General features: G+C 36.3%; 1 protein-coding gene across 1 annotated transcript; it reads right to left on the bottom strand.

Moving 5' to 3' along the window:
- Positions 1-5,412: 5,412 nt before the first annotated feature.
- LOC141775000 (eukaryotic translation initiation factor 4E type 3-like) lies at positions 5,413-14,287 on the bottom strand. Its single transcript, XM_074647938.1, has 7 exons — positions 13,953-14,287; positions 10,685-10,757; positions 9,092-9,186; positions 8,559-8,619; positions 8,404-8,470; positions 8,108-8,263; positions 5,413-7,091 (listed from the first exon to the last, which is right to left on the bottom strand). The coding sequence occupies exons 1-7, from the start codon at positions 14,138-14,140 to the stop codon at positions 7,045-7,047; spliced, it is 687 nt and encodes a 228-aa protein (XP_074504039.1). The 5' UTR covers positions 14,141-14,287; the 3' UTR covers positions 5,413-7,044.
- Between the last annotated feature and the right edge of the window lie 3,824 nt (positions 14,288-18,111).

The following is an 18,111-nucleotide window of genomic DNA, read 5'->3' as shown; positions in this document are numbered from 1 at the left end:
CGATGTTGTTTTCTCTTGAGTACTTATTGTGTTTGTTTCTAAGCATATTACTTAAAAATTGGTTTATAAACTATTGTAATTACGAACTGTAACTGTAAACTGTAAAATATATGAAAACAACCTCGAAAAAAGGGGAAGAAAATAAAGTATAAAAAAAATAATCTGTGAGTTTATGAGGGTTTTACTTCTCTCAATCCTTGTGTCAATATACTATTTGTTACCAACATTTTTCTGTAATATCCTTAAACCTTCCATACATTAGATTAGATTAGATCAGATTCAACTTTATTGTCATTGCACATAGTACAAGTACAGGTACAACGAAATGCAGTTTTGTATCTAACCAGAGTGCAAACTAGTAAAGTGCTGATTGAGACAACAAATGAGAATATATGGTTTATATAAATAGACATGTATACAGAGTATAGGTTGCATACTGATGAAATATTGTATAAAAAATGTTGTATACGAGTATTATAAAGAATAAATTACTTACACAGGTGGAGTTATATTTATATCTATACACAGAGAGGTTATGTACATAGAAGTATATGCATATGGCGCTAAGTGAATATATAAGATGAATATTAGAGAATGGATTTTATATATACAGGTTGAATCATAAATTATATATATACAGGAGGGGTTTGTATAGATGTATAGTATAGATGAATAATATGTATGAATGTAAATACAACATGGGTGTTATGCCAAAACATCTTATATTCTTTGGGTCAGATATGTTACTTATGTATTACAGATTGAGCTTCAAATTAATATAATAATGTTGGGAAACTTTTCAGAGCATATTAACAATAATAAACCATTAAAAACTATTTTGCAATTCATTTATTTGTTTTTTGTAATTGGTGTTTTTTTTCAATCATTTATAGATTGCAAAAGAGAGTCATTTTTCAAATATTTTTTTATGTTTTATCCACATTGTTAACTGCTCAGTGACTGGCACCAAAACACAATATAAACAAAACCTTACTGCATTGTAACAGTGACACAAAATGACGCCAAACAGGAAAACACAACATTACCTATTTCCTGTTAAAGCAGCATACTGTGAAAAAAATCACTCTTACATTCCTTTAATAAATCTTTAATAAACATTTTAGAGAAACACATTTATTACACATTTATTACACAACAACTATTTTAACATAAGATAATTAATTAAAAAGGGGCTAAATCAGCAAATAAAATGAATACAGGGTGTGATATGGTGCCAGGTATTTAAATGTGTTTAAGGTTTAATTTGTATTACATGTACAAGGTTTATATTCATATACAGTTTCTACCCTCAGGCCATGAACACTTAATCAGTCATACACTGGCAATAACACTCTAACACCAAAATATCCACTGCTGCTGTTATAATTATAATTATTTACAGTCTTTAATGCAAGCACTACTTTCTTTTAAATATGTACATATCACCTGTCACTGCCTGCTACTACATGCATTATATAGACATGTATACACATGTACATAATGTACATAATCACCCAGTCCATGTATTTAATGTTCATTTGCACTATTTATATTGTTTACACTTGACTTGGACATAGACATTTTTATTTTATTTCTTATTTCATTGTTGGTCATTGGTGCTTCATATATATACTGTACATGTGTATAATATTTATATATACACCTATTTTTTCCACTATTTGTGTACATAACAGCCCTGTCTATTTCTTATACCTTTATTTGTCCAACTTTGTTGTCCTTGTCATGTTATATGTAAGTACATTTAGAGAGATGCATAAAACCATAAGTTAAATTCCTTGTATGTATGTACTTGGTAAATAAAACAGATTCTGGTTCTGATATACTAGCCTAATATGTCTTTTAAAATATATTAAAATATATTATTTATTACAAAAGCATGTCCTCAAACCCACGGCTCAAAGTTGGCGAGCTAAAAAACGTTCTTATTCCCACTAAAGATGCAGTATATATGCTATGTGTATGTGTCGTAGCAGTCACTCAGTCACTGTATGACCTACAACAGTGTTGTGTTTAATGACCTCAGGACCCTTGAAGCCACAGCAACACACAGATGTCCTCTGAGCCATTCAACTGATAAGTAATACAAAGCTGCAGAGTTGAATTCAAACATATAACATATTTAGAAAGGTGTTTAAAACCCAATTTCTGTACAATATTAAAGATTTCTTCTTCTAACTTAATGTAATATTTTTTAATGTAGGTGATGTATTTTCTGGTATAAGTGATGATGAATACCATATAATCTTCTCAAGACAATCTCAAGTCAGCACACTGACACACTGTTGTTGCCTGTTGGGCTTCAGTTTGTTATGATTTGAGCATATTTTTATGCTAAATGCAATACCTGTGAGGGTTTCTGGACAATATTTGTCATTGTTTTGTGTTGTCAATTGATTTCTAATAATAAATATATACATACATTTGCATAAAGACAGCATATTTGCCCACTCCCATGTTAATAAGAGTATCAAATATTTGTGAATAATCGTGATTAACTATGGACAATCATGCAATTAATTGAATCGATTGACAGCCCTACTTTGTATCACTGTTTTTATCTACTTTTTCTATGTACTTTATCAAATTGTTAACTGTTTGTGGATGTTTTATCACGCTGGTGATCATAGAGCTTGTTTGCCTCTTGGTTTGCTGGATGTATAAATATCGGCGTGGTTTCCACTTTTCAAACACTTTGACTTGATGAAGACCCAAGTAGGATTGAAACATAGGCAATAAAAATATCATGGCATGGAGTAGTGTGTAGGCGTTACACTTTTCTTTACTGATGCTGTTCTGATGTGTGTATAATTAATCTTCTTCAGCAGGAAACACACCTACAGCCTGAGCCAGAACTTCATAGTTTAAATCTATGATTTTTAAAAACATAGATGAAAGATTTGACCTTTTGACCCCCCTGAGGGAAAACAACTGCTGAAATATTCTTATGGCTTTTTAACGTGTCTGTTTTACTCAGACATTCTTCTACTTCATGACATTTTATCTCTTATATGCTATAACATCACTCCCATTATATTCCTAACAGGATTTGCTATGATTTGTATACTGAGCCAGTCTTTCATAGGATTACTGCAGCTTTTATTTTCAAAAGGTTGTAAACATGATTGTCTGGTGTAATTAATGAGAGAAACTCTAATGTATGTACAGCTTTATGAAGACAATCTAACACATGATCTGTCTAATTCTTCAGTGGCTCGATCTGCATGTCAATACTGGATGTGTGAGCTCAGCGGAGCCCAGCAGCCTCGTGTCCGGGTCTGGATTTACTATCGTGTTATGTTGGTGTCGCGCTGGTGATGTGTTGTGCGGATTAAGGCCCTGACTGGATGGAGTGTAGTTACAAATTAATTGAGGATCACTATCAGTTACGTAACGGCCTCTCCACACATACGCGTGCACACAACAAAGTAATTAGCTTTCTGTTAATTAGGTAATCAAGCAAATGAATAGGAGCTCCTCTTGATTTCCAAAGGGGGAAGGATGGCTTTCATACGGTGTTTTCCCCCCTTTGCTGCTCGGGGCTGCAGCATTCAGCGTGTAATGAAAGGGAGGAAGGCTGTACAGATAATGACCAGGAAAGAACTATCAGAAACTAGAGTAGATGATACCTCGTCCACCATTCTGCAGTTGTAAGTGGTTGATGTGGCATGGCATTTTTTTCATTTAGTCATAAAAAAATTAAAAAACAAGTAAATAAAAAAGGTCTTACTTTTTGTAAGATAAAGCTTTATAAGGAGAATTTCAAGATAAAGGATTGCACCAAGTTTTTTTCTTCAAATTTATGAGTCAAACATGAAAATGTTTTATTGGTGTCAACATGTTTTTTCATTAATTTAACTCTCTATCATTAAATCACAAATAAATACTTTTTTTTAAAGTTTATTTTTTCACAACAAATCATCTCTGAATATGTTGGTTTTTTTTACATTACATTTTTCACAAACTTACCATACTCAACAACAGTTCAGTAGGTGTTATTCCATTTACCTATCCTGATAATAATGCATGTTGCAAATATACATAATTTCTTTGGGGTGAAAGAGAAGAGGTCCTGTAGGACCATTTCAATTTCTAACTTTTTAAGGAGATAATGTCAATGTTGTGTTTCCAGCTTGATGCGCTGCCCCCATGTGGCCAAGTTTTAATAATTTTCACTGAATAAATTTTTTGACATGGTACAGGTGTAAAAAATAAAAATCAAGGTTGGCTTAAATCCATTTGACTGTTTCAGTTTTAGAGTCATGCTGGCTCACTGTCACACTGTCATGGTTTACTGGGACACTTCAATAGGATGGAGCCATCGTTAATGTTATTAGAAACACCTGTTCTTTTTCTACTATGACAAATCAAAATGTATGCTGTAAAAAAAGGCAGATTAACAAACTGAGGCCAAAAAGTGGTTTTATAAATGAAAACATGAGGTTATCAATCTTGTATTAACTGTAAATTCAGAAACATGCTCAAACCAGCCGATTAGACTATTATCAGGCCATTAAATAGGCGTTATCGGTCGCTATTAGCACCACAGATGTGGAGCAATAGGGGCCTACTACATCCACTAGTAGGTTTTATGACCTATTCACATGGTAGATCACCGAAAGAAGGTAGAAAAAGAAGACGACAGCGACCTCTAGCGACCGTAGTATTTATGACAGGAGCAGAAGTCAGGCGTGAAACTCCATATAGGGTGGAGGTCGGGGGTGAAACACAGGGTATTCACATCAGGAGACCGAGGTTTGGATCTCATGAGAAACCAACAACATGTAGTTGTCTTTGTACTCAGGATCGACAAGTTTCACTTTTGAAACGTAGTTATTTTAAGCCAAAATCCGATGCTTGCCTAAACCTAGAGAAATTAAGTTGTAGTTTTGTTGCCTAAACTTAAAGAAGTTGTAGTTTTATTGCCTAAACCTAAAGAAGCATTTTTGTTTGTGTTCAAAACGTGACGTTTCATTCAGTTTTAGTTTTAAGTTTCGCTTCCACTTTAACAATGTAGTATGTGTATTAGGCCCCTAATGACCCACATTTATGGTGCTTATCGACCGATAGCGCATATTTTAATGGTCTGATAACAGTCGAATCGGGTGCTCAAACAATGGTCTTACTTTAATTCCAGAGCCAGTGCTACTCACTGCTTTCCTGACCTTTACTAGATTTATTTAGTAAGGGATTTCACATCTTAAGCAGACATACCAGTAAGAGTATATTGTGCAACTGGTACAATTAATTGTGATGAATCAGCAATTTATAGATTGGCATAAGTGAAATATGCTGAAACACTGAGGTATTAACACACACAGACCCCACGCCAGAATGACTGTCCTTTCCTATTTGTTGTTGATTGTACTGTGCCAGAAGAAACACACATGATAGTTGCATTTTCCATTTCCATTTTATTAACTTTGTCCATGTCACTGCAAAAATCATGTTTACAAAGGAAATATTGTCCCCCTTATGACTAACTCATCAACCAGTCCAAAGTTGAACTATAAAAGTGGTGTAATGTACAATAATACCAGAAGCTTTCAGATACTGGAGCCTACACTGCAGTAACAGTAGAACTGTGTTAGTAACTCGATCTGGGCGATGACGTCCCAGATTTGTAAAAGGGAGCTGGTATAAAAATATGCTTTTCTGTTTTCTCTATTAACAATGATGCTATTTATCATTATGGACATTCTCAAATAGGTGAGGTCAGTGTAACTTCTGGTTTAAGTGTACTTGTCCTTGAAGCAGCAGTATAAATTGACTCAGTGACTATTGAAACTCGCTACATCTGTCACATTTGACTTTTTCTTAAAGGTGCTAAATGGGAGATTGGGAGCATTTCTATCGGCTCCGCGCTAACAGAGGGAGAGTAACTTCATTCTCTGCTCAGGTAGACATTACTCCTCTATATCTTTACATAGCTAATAGTTGTTTGCTGCTATATTAATGCTCTGGATAACGAATAGAGCACCTTAAACGATGAAATTTGACATATTGTACACATCATGCTAAATATGTGAATAGCATGAACTCATGATTACTTCCTTCAGAGCAAACAATGCTGCATTCTTCTCTGGTTATAAGGACACCGTCCAGTTAAGCAAACTAGATACATACCGGTAGGGGAAACAAGTACAGACAAGTACTACGGAGCAACACTAGTTGAGCACAAAAATGTGCAGTATCTCTTCAGAGTAATACACTAAACAGTCCCTGACCCCATTTGGGAGAGCAGAGGGTCTACTTTCAACACATGTATTAAAAGAAATGTCAAATGTGGCGGAGAACATTCAAAGAGGCACCTTTCAGGATGGGTTTAACTAAAGCTGAGGTTCTTGGGGCCATATATCTACGCTGGGATACGTTCTGATTCCCTATGATGGCTCTATAACTGAGGGACACTGTGATTGGAATAGGTAGTCATGTGCAATATTTCCAAGTGTTACCCTGATTCTAAATTTGATGTACAGTTGGTGAAGTTTCAAGAAACCAAACGGGACATTCACTCCATCCTCAGGAGTGGACAAACTCCAGCTGAATAAAAACACCAAACTTCTTAAACGGCAGAAAAGTGCTTTGGCACCAACTAAGCTGACTTAATTAAAACATGAAATGAATAGAGATATCTCACATATCAAACAGTAAAACACACTAATTATGTAGCTGCTACCTCTATACCAGGGATAAATTGTGGAGGTCCGTTGGGCCGTGCAGAGAACGGGACCGTGACAGTGCAGTTCAGTATAGGAGGAAGTGTAAAACCAACATGAACTAATGAACTCCAGATGATGAGATTTATGCTGGATTTACATTCTCTGAAGAGTTCAGAGTTTTTATAGGACCCACATCAAAACAAGGCATCAGTCATTAAAAGTTATAAAAATATATTGATAACAATTTCCTTGTTGAATGCAAAACAATATCCTTGATTAGGTCGTGGACAGCGCCTTTTCAGTACGTAAAGGCAGGTACAGAGTTCAGGTTAAAAAAAAAAAAAAGAAAGTGCATTACAATCATTTAATGTCTTGAGCGTCCTCCTTCAAAGGCATGATGTTCCATGTGAGCTGAAAAAGTCAAAGTGATTCATGGTGAGTATAAAAAACCCTTCTGTTAGGCATTCAAACATCACTTTACATGCATGAGACTACAGGGTTACTTTTTTTGTTCTGTTTTCTGCTGATGTACCAGTTTAAACTCATCACTTTACATTGCAACTCATTATAATGTTGTACCTGTATTGACAAGACTAGAGTATGTGGATGTGTTATGTGGAGCAGGTATGAGGGCATATGGGGGGCATTAAAGCCCTGATTAGCCTACAGCCATGTACACTCCTTTAATCATCGATTGGTATGTTTGCATGCTCTGGTTGGAACTATGTCTTTGAAATGTGCATACTTCAATCTGCAGTACAGATATATACTTTTTTTTCTACAGTCTGACTTGACTCTTGATAGTTTCTGACATCTGTGGAGCTTAAGCTCACTTCCCAGAGATGTTGGTTTTCAATGTAGTGAGTCTCCGGGACCCACAGGTCGTCATTTGAATGGGTCCCCAATAAAATTTGTGTTCATGACAAATTGTAATGTTAGAAACCCGTGTTTCCTGCAGTGATAAATATTTTTAGAAAACTAAACTAAATAAAAACGTCAAATCATTTAAAACTAAACTGAAACAATATTGACTGGGCAAAAAAAGCTGATAAAAAGAACAAATTAATTTCAGTTTTTTAGCTATAATATATCACTATCGAAAAAAGGAGACCGTATGAATTTTCGTCAAATCGTGGACATTGAACCACCAAAATTTAACGAACTTGACCTTCCTGGAGATGCCGCTATTGCTTCACTGAAGCAGCGTGAAGATTAAACATTGAACATTACGGCCATTCCTATACAGTTATCCAACCATGTATTTTTTCTACGTATATAGCGTCATACTTCTAAGGCATTATAGCTGGCGTCCTTTCAGATGTTAATGCATTAGAGATGTAGGACGCGTACCGAGCAACATCCCTGATTTCCATTTATAAATCCAACAGGTACAATACATGTAAGTGGAAAAAAATATGCATACTTACACTTATAAAAAACAGCTTTAAAAGTTATGTGCGGGAGGAGCTCATAGACTCTCTTCAAGATAGTCGCTTCGTTAGCAAGAGAAGCATCGCTATTCCAGACTTGTACAACATCTTCCCGATCCCGAACGCTAACACTGACGCCAACAACCTCATCGTCTGGATAAAAGACACAGGAGACAAACCAGACAGTAAATAAAAACTCAATGCTGCAACTTCTTTAACTGGAGAAAAAAAAAGCATATTTCTTCTAAAATCACTAACCTAAAATATCATGTAAAGGATTTATAGTAGCTCACCTGAGGCACAGTAATCTGCAAACTGCTCTCCGATAGTAGCAAGTAACAATTCTTTCCAAACTGCAGACTGAAGCAAGAACAACAGAGGAGCTAATTAATAATTCAGGTATTTATAATATTATGTGGAAAGTAGCTAAACGAAGCAGAACACCTACAGTGCTTTCTTTTGGTATTTTCATCTTCCATACTCCTCCTTTTGCGTTGCTTTCTTCTTCCCTGTTGGTGTAAAAAAAAATGTTTAATTGATACAATCCTAACCGAGTTACCAGCTTTACATTAAACACTTACTTCAAATGAATTAAAGAGACAGAGCTAAATGTTGGATAATGTAAAAAGTTATCACAATACAAAAATACCCATCAGAAACTTTAAATGTATGTATTACAAATTAGCATGCAACATGTTTAACTGATGGTCTTATAATAATAATAATAATGATGACGATGTAATGATTACAAAATAAAACAATGTAACTATTCAAGCTTTTATGACATACTTAAATATATTTTATATCCCTTTAAAGTTGAGTGGGTGTTCTGTTGTAATAGTTTTTCTTGTATGTCCAATGCAACTGGACATTTAACAAGTTATTACATTACATGCCAGTTACTGCCTGAGCTAGTTAGTCTGCTCATAATGGTGTAAAGGAATATAATCATAATATTTACAATAATAATAATAGACTGACCACAGTGGCCTCCGTTCTCCACGCATTAAGTGATAGCTACATCTCAGGGGCAGGGCTGTGGCTGGAGGGATGTTGTTGTATACACTCCAGAACGTCTGTAACCAGAAAAACAACATGTTGAAAAGAGTCGATTTCCTTTCTTAAAGCTCCATAACAAAGTTACTGTTGTGAAACAACAATGAATACTTATTGTGATCATCATTTTTTCATCATATTTAAAGACATTGGATATTGTGCAAAACATCGTCAATCTGCATCTTCAGTACAAAAGAACTTCTGTCTTCTATCTTAAAGAATTTGTAGATCTCGACAAGTTGTTTGACTCATAAAGAAGTATTGTTGTTCAGTTCAGTACAGACTTTGTACATCCACTGTGAATTATAAATTATAATGCACATGCAATGACGGTGAGTAGACTGACTGAATGTGGAAAAACTGAGACATATTGTTGAAATTGCACGTATTTTTTCTTAAGAAATCTCAGGCTGTTCATCATCAGTTTTGTAAATGGATTGTTCATTAACGTTTTCAGAATGTACTTGTACTTCTTTACTCTAAAAGAAAGGGACACATTGTTATTTATAGGTTATTGTGCGATGGTTTTACTGGTAGAACCCGCTTGAGATCAAATGGCTGCATGTGGCCCATGAACTGAAATGAATTTGACACCCCTGCAGATGAATCCTGTAGTACTGACAATGCCAGTAAAGCCAAACCCAAAAATAGCCAACATGCTAAAAGCAAAAGCATTTTACAAGTTGTTTGTTTTTTAATCAAATCAAACATAAGCCCGGTTATATAACACTTTTCTTGTTCATATATTATCCAGGTTTTGTTATAGAAAGCTTCCCTAGAACCATAAACATCTGTCATTGTTCTCACGTGACTTCCTGTGGAAAGCTTTGGATTTTAGCTTTATTGTCCCAATCATTACAACGAACACGATAAGATAAGAGTTTGACTTACTGGAACTCCGCTTATTCAAACTGAAACTAGAAGCCTGTTTCATTTTTTATGTTTTACATGTAAGCAAAACTTAAAAACCTTCGCAAAAAAATATTACTAACTTAGATTTGGCTGTTGTGTAATATCCATCTTTATATCAAAATGTCAATGAATTAACAGATAGCAGGCTTCAATTCTGTGTTGGGACAAACCTGATGCTTACAATAGTTTACCTGCTGAAAGTCCCCATGACAACAATACACTGACTTCCCCTTAACAACATACGCATGCAACGCATGCACTGCAACATAGAGTGTATAGTAGACACACAGATCAGAGGATACTGACACTTTTGCCACACGACAACATGTTAATCATCAAGAACTTTACACATTTGCAGCAACAATAGTTACAATTCAGTTTAAATATCACTAGGAAAAGCTGATGCACTCCATGATCATCTTTCAGGATGAAATGGTTCCATTGTTTCTCCACCTACTGTAGCTTAAAGTGCAAATCAACGATGTATTTCCTCCCTTGAATCAAGGAAGCTCTTCTTTAAAAAATTTGACTCGTGGCCAAGTCATGCACTTGATCTATTTGCTCTTAAGATGATGAAAGCTCTTTAAGCCCACGACCAAATCTCACCTGAACACTTTGCACGGTGTAGATCTTCTTCAGATTGGATTCACATTGTGCAGCCGTCGCGCCTGGTAATGACCTAGGAGAACAAGAGAGAAGTGTTTTAGCCCACAGTAGTGATAAACTGATGGAACAAGGGAAGACACAAGCTGACTGTGCTGCTTAATGAGAGTTGACGAGCTTTAGAAGAGAGTTTTTCTACATTAAAGAGAGGTTTAGTAAAAAATCACTTCATCTTCAAGGAGCCTATTTTCATGTCTATATAGATGCATACAGGGATTAAACCAACAACGACTTTTACGGGATAATAATTACTATTCCAATCTAGTTTTTGATAAAATAGCCCCAACAGCAGTGCCAAATGTATGATTATGATGTAGGGCTGGGTGATAATTCAATATGATGATTTATCGTCTTTCAATGGAATCGTATCGTGGTGAAATCATATATCAAAATATTGTGATACACAATTTTAGCATCTAAATTGATAATAAGCACATACTAACTCAAATTTTTCAGAAAATGTGATCAAACTCAGTTAAATCCAACTATTGTCTAAATCTGATTACTCCGTATTTGTGTGCATACATGTAAACATAGTCAGTGTATAGCTGGAAATATTTATTCATTTTCCCATTTTTTTATGTTCATTTTGCATTAAAGTTCTTAATTAAATGAGAAAATACATTTTTTTTTTATTATTTTAAGTATTTAATTCACACAGGAGTACACAAAAATAGGTTTTACCATGTAGTTATTTCATATAGACTATTCATTTATTGAACTACCATAAAACATGTTATATCGTGACATATATTGTACCGTTAAAATAGCAAAAAATGTCTGTCTATCCCAAGTTTAAAATCATATAAAACACAGAAAAGAATAAAATCTTCTCACTTGAAAGGCTAGAAACAGGGAATACAACATATTTATTTGATAATAGGCAGTTAACGATTATTTGCTTCGTCAATTAATCTGTTGATTATTTTCTTGATTAATCGATTAGTTGTTGTGTATGAAATGTCAGAAAATGTTGATCAGTGACCTCAAATGTCTTGTTTTGTCCACAACTCAAAGATATTCAGTTATCTGTCGTAGAGGAGTAAAGAAACCAGAAAATATTCACATTTAAGACGCTGGAATCAGAGAATTTTTCATTTTTTTTCTATAGAAATTACTCAAACCGATTATTCGATTATCAAAATAGTCGACAGCTAACTGATTAATCATTGCAGCTCTACTTGATTTTTTTGTCATAATAGTTTCTGATTAACTTTAAATAGATAATTGGCTATAATTCTTTCAGACTTAATGGGTCTGTGGACTGGGGACTCAGGTTTCAGGAGTTTATTCATTAATATTTCCTTCTTTCAAGTCATCACGTTGAGTAAACAAAAGATAATAACCTCAGTGTCATCCAACCTTTGGAAACCTTTGCCCCCCAAGGCGGAAGGTTAAAACAATAAACAAATGCAACAATCCCATGATCTCATAAAAAAAGAGACGGAAAGACTAGTAGACACTTTGCATCAAGGACTCTTATTTTGATAAGACCGTATCCGTAGCAACGGTGGCTAACATTAGCTACGGTGTTAACTTACCTACAGTATACTAGTATTTGGCTACTAGAAAAAGATGGACTCTGTTTTCTTTAGCTGTGCTACTTTTTTGGACCCTAACCCTTTTCAGGCCCCCCTGCTGGGAAACAGTAGTGATGTGTCGGTCGCGAACGAGCTGGCTCAAAGAGCCGGCTCTTTTAAGTTAACGATGGGAGCCGGCTCCCGTCCGAGAGCAGTTTTTTTTCTTTAATTAATTCAAGGCAGAATGATAGGACGATCTTCTCCGCGCCACGGGCACTCCAGAGGAGAAGAAAAAGAGAGAGAGGAGTGTGGTGCGGAAATAGCAGACAAGATGAGTGACAGTCGAAAACGAAGCAGCATGAAAAATTATGGTATCCAGGAAATTATAGGGTTTAGTATAATTATATTGAATAATCCAAAAGGGACTGTAACTTTATACACGTATAAATCTACCAGGTCGGTTTCCCAGGCGCGCTCGCATATGCACGCTCGCGTGAGGCTACGCTGTTCAGACTCCACGTGGACACGTACCATCAAACTCCAACACAAACTACACAGAAGCACTAAAACCTCTTGGTTCTATCTAGTGAAGCCCATCTTGCAAAACAGTGTTGGCAGCGGTCGTAGTACGTGGGGGAGACCGAAGCTTTCGTCTCCAGGGCCGGAGTCTCTGCTGTACTCTGCTCCTGTGCCTGCCTGCCTTCACTCACACACCGCGCTCGTTCTGGCTCCACCTCACCTTCATGCGCGCACACTACACACTGCAGGAGACTTTGTAGCTCAGAGAATATCTAGTAAATATACAGTGGACGTTTGTGCAGAAATAACTGCTGCAGCTCCTCCAGACCAACAGAGGTTTTCCGTGTCTTTTGAAGTGACGGGGCTCCGCAGAGAGAAACGTTATCGTCTCCGACCAAAACTCTGGTGTCTCCCTGCTGCGGTCGGAGACGATAACGTTTCTCTTCCTGCTTCAGCCTCCCTCCCAGTGTCTCGCTGAAGCAGGAAAAGCCAACACTAGGATCAGCATTGATTCATGGAGAGACCTTCGTCTGGTCAGCTAACATTACTTCCAAGCAGGTGAAATATAGTGATATTGTGGTTTTAGCTGACGTGTGTCGCCTCACTGTTTTGAGCGATGCTCGTTCATGTCTATTTAGAGCGAGCCAGCGCAAGCCCGACGCTGACTTTCGTTGACTTAACAGCCACAGGTGTCACTGTTAACAAGCATTTCTGAATCTTACAAACAGTCCCTTTAAGTGATATATGCGCAAACATACTAATCAAAAATAAAAACAGCTAAAGCTAAATTTGGCTGAATTATAAAAAGGCAGAAAACGAAGAACCGTTTGGGAGCCGAAAGAGCCGGCTCTTCTCTTCTTGGTGAGCTGAGCCAAATGATCTGGCTCACTAAAAAGAGCCGGACTTCCCATCACTAGGAAACAGAGCTAAAGTAGCTTCAATTACATGTTTGAATAGTAAAGAAACACGGTGTTACGCATGTTGCATTAGCTCAGGTAACAACATACCTGTGAACATGTGAACTTTCTAACGGCATAGTAAAGAGTCATGAGTTAAACTCTCTCCCGCTGTATTTGCTCCTGGAGGCCTAGAAAGATGTGGCCTTGGACTCATATTGTTTTTCCTCTCTCCTTCCTGGGTTATAAACTCAACACACACCGACTGAATATTACCTGTCCAGCCAGAAGGTCCAAGGTGAATGCAGAGGCAGCGTGGTCGTCTCTTCTTCTCGCTGTTTCTTTGTGATCTTCTCCAACTCTTTCTCGTCGATGTCAATGTCTTTTTCAGAGGAAACAGTCTGGTCGCTCATCAGAGCTCCTCTGTCCATCTGAACATCTGTCTCTCCTGCAGGAACCGACATTATAAGCAGGCACAATGAAGCTAACCTGTTTATATATCTGCTGTATGAATCTGTGCAGTAAAAAGCACCCTTTATCTCCAGATACCGAGCAGAGACTACCGCTTCTCCGCCTACCGACTGGTGACGTCGCTGCGTCACTGCTGGGTGAGAAACGACGCAGTCGGTTCATCCCAGCAGAGAGCAGCAACAAAGAGAGAGACCTCACTCTGACTGTTTTTTCGGGTACTTGATCTGAATCACAAATCTCCAGGCAGCAGTCTCTCTCCATCATGTAGCTCAGGGGTCAGCAACATTTACTATCAAAAGAGCCATTTTAGGCAAAAACAAAATAAAACAATTCTGTCTGGAGCCGCAAAACATGTGCTCATTGTGATGAAGGTAACACAGTTTATAGTCTAAGTATATAGTATATAAGTCTAATGCAGTGAGGGCCAAAGAGACAATGTAATATGGAGTATTAGGGACACATTGAGGGAAAAACATCTGAGATTTCCAGAATAAAGTCGTAATATTACGAGAAAAAAAGTCGTAATGTTACGAGATAAAGTCATAACTTTACGAGAAAAAAAGAAAATAACACGTAAAATTACTATTTTATAATATTATGACTTTATTCTCATAATACTTCGACTTTTTTCTCGTAAACCTATGACTTTATTCTCATAATATTATGACTTTATTCTCGAAATCTCTGATTTATTTATTTTCCTCAATGTGGCCCTAATAATCCATCATACCGTCGTACCATAGACTTACAACAATGATAGATAAAAATGAAAATGTAAACAAAAAAACAGTTATTCATTTCCATTTTTTACAAATTTAGCACTTTTAATGTTAACATTTAATTTGATCTATTTATAATTATTTTATTTATTTTGTAAAATTTCAATTTCATTTTATTTAATTATTATTTTCTTTATTTTTATTTTTATTATTATTATTATTAGTGGTAGTAGTAGTAGTATTTCATTTTATTTGTTTTTTTTAATTTAATTTAATTCAACTCTGTATTTTCATGGAGTGACGCATCATCTTATTACACCATCTTCAGTCTCAAGCCCCTTGTTGCCTGTTTTAGGGCACTTTTAGTGAAAGTAGGCTACTTTGCAAGTCCCAACAAGACTGTTGTTCTTTGGGTATTTACTCAAACAAGCAAGATGTGAGGTTTCAAAGCTCCAGCAATCTAAATCTCAGCTGTTAACCATCCAGCTAGATTCCTATTGTAAGTTACATAACTGCACCAAGCCAATTGTTAAACTATACCACCTCTAATACAATACCCAAGCACAACCATTTCTGTACAAAATCATGTTTTCACAAGTAGGAAATTAACTTATTATTGGCAATTTTAACCATCAACACTGTTACACCACAAGACCCCAACATATGTGTGTAACCTCAATGCTATACTTAACCAACTCGAGCCTACAACTGCCCATTTGATAGTCGGAACAATTTGATCCAGTGTTGTTACTGGCATTTATTATCTGCCTGAACATCCCTTTTTCATTATCCCATCGGGCTCCAGCGTGGTAACAGGGTCATATATGCAAACCTGGCCAGGCTTGGGATGGAAAGTGTAACAAAGCGTCAGACTTGGGCTGAGCATGACCTGACCAATGTGGGTTCTGGTCAGTTGTGGACAAGGCTAATGAATGGCAGCATTGAGGACTAACATGCCTGATTTCCATATTATGTGCTGCTGATGCTCCTTGGAGCTGGCTGCAGGGGGTGCTGGTGAATCACTGCAGCAGCAGGTGCAGCCTTGTCACATGATGGAAAATGTAGTTCAAAGTACACAAGTTCAGCTGAGAGCAAGATTTTATTATTAATATAACATATTCTAGATTGTTTGATGGTGGGTTGTCTTTATCCTGAAAAGGCATATTGTAGTTAGGCAGTGCTTTTAAGGAAAACAACCTTTTATTTTCCCTGAGTGTTTTTCAGAATGCAAATGTTCTCTTCAGCTGTTTTCAAGCTGCTTGTCATCTCTCTTAAACGCACCAAATATAACATATATATGAATAAATATAACATATTATTTGTCAGACCCACTTTTCCTCTGCAGATATCTTCCAAGATACCAAATGTATTATGCAGCCATTTACCTTATTTGAACCCACACTGTTAGCTCTAACTGTGTCATCATTCAGTCTCTCACATCTGCTATATATAGCTGTGTGATTCCATTCATTATAAATAAATTGTAGCTGTGTGTGTGTGTGTTAACTTTTGGAGAGCTTATAAGTGGCGTAGTGGTTGACTTCTAGCAGAAGATAACCACATGTTATGTGCAGACATGAAACATTGTAATAAATGGGTTATGCACCTTGTAATTACTGTCTGTCAATTTCTCAGTGTAGCATGTGTGCATTCAAAACAACAGGACTGAGAGTACCATGTCATACTAGCTTGCCGCAAAGAGCGCTAAATAACGCTCCAGACTTAACGCTAAATTTTGGCGAGGAAAAACTGGCATGGCCATTTTCAAAGGGGTCCCTTGACCTCTGACCTCAAGATGTGTGGATGTAAATGGGTTCTATGGTTACCCACGAGTCTCCCCTTTACAGACATGCCCACTTTATGATGATCACATGCAGTTTTGGGGCAAGTCATAGTCAAGTCAGCACACTGACACACTGACAGCTGTTGTTGCCTGTTGGGCTGCAGTTTGTTATGATTTGAGCATTTTTTTTATGCTAAATGCAGTACCTGTGAGGGTTTCTGGACTATATTTGTAATTGTTTTGTGTTTTTAATTGATTTCCAATAATAAATATATACATACATTTGCATAAAGCAGCATATTTGTCCACTCCAAAGTTGATAAGCGTATTAAATACTTGACAAATCTCCCTTTACGGTACATTTTGATTAAATATTTGAATCGATCGTCAGCCCTATTTATTTATTATAAGTGTGTAATCTTATTGTTATTTGGCCTCATGAAAAAGCCATAATACATAGGCATGAGTTACAGTTATGGACAATTAAGTGTGCTTCTAATACTGCTTAAGATGTAATATTTCTGATCTTCTGCTATGTTCTCAACCATCCAGACCTCTCAGGTCATCTGGATCAGGTCTGCTTAGTGTCCCCAGAGTCAGAACTATACATGCAGAAGCAGCGTTCAGTTTTTATGCACCAAATATCTGGAACAAGCTCCCAGAAACCTGCAGGACCAACTCCAACTCTGAGTTCTTTTAAAACAAAGTTTAAAACTTTCCTGTTTGCTGCTGCTGCCTTTTATTAAACCAGATAATGATCTTATAATGCACTAGAGCTTTGACTCTTGGGTGCTATATTCTATTTAAGCTTCTATCCTAGCTTTTATTTTTTAGCTTGGTTTTATTTTCTAATCTTTAATGTTTTTATAACTGTTTTAATTATGTTTTAATGTTCTTTTGCACTTTGTTGCAGTGTTCTTGAATGTTTATGTAAAGCACTTTGAATTGCCCTGTTGCTGAAATGTGCTATACAAATAAAGCTGCCTTGCCTTGCCTAATATAATTATCCTAATTTCTATATTTTCCTGAAATGTTATTTTTCATAACCTGCAATCTATTGTGCAATATCAGAGGACAAACCCTGTCCAATCTGTCAACATTTGCATCTGTGCATGCATGGAGACAGTCTTCCTATAGATTGCACTATAGACCTGCAGTTGAGCCTCCTGGCTGATCCCAGGCCTGCTGCTCACTATACATGCAAGCGGACGTGCGTCTCATAGACTACACTGTAAAAAAAACTTCTTCTTTTTTTTTTAGTTTTTTTCAAGAAATTTTACATTTTTTGTCTGTATTTCAAAATGACAGAAAAAAAATGTAAAAATTACATGTTTCATTTGTGATTTATATGTAAATGGTCTTAGATTTACAGTATTTTGTTAAATCACAATCGTAAATATCTGTATTTAAGCTTTTCTTGATCATTTTTAAAGATAATTATTCTGCTTTTTAGAGGTTTATG

This window comes from Sebastes fasciatus, chromosome 1 (assembly GCF_043250625.1).
Source record: "Sebastes fasciatus isolate fSebFas1 chromosome 1, fSebFas1.pri, whole genome shotgun sequence".
Classification (NCBI taxonomy): Eukaryota; Metazoa; Chordata; class Actinopteri; order Perciformes; family Sebastidae; genus Sebastes; species Sebastes fasciatus.
Note: the sequence above shows the minus strand (reverse complement) of the source record. Positions and strands in the feature narration are given on the sequence as shown.

Bases quoted from the DNA above. Each gene is read 5' to 3' on its own strand.
- LOC141775000 (XM_074647938.1), bottom strand. From the start codon at position 14,140: ATGTCGGTTCCTGCAGGAGAGACAGATGTTCAGATGGACAGAGGAGCT. The intron at 10,758-13,952 runs GTAATATTCAGT...TTGTTCTCCTAG, and splicing joins TGGACCTTCTGGCTGGACAG to GTCATTACCAGGCGCGACGG. The intron at 7,092-8,107 runs GTAAGTATGCAT...TGACTTTTTCAG, and splicing joins TAAAGCTGTTTTTTATAAGT to CTCACATGGAACATCATGCC.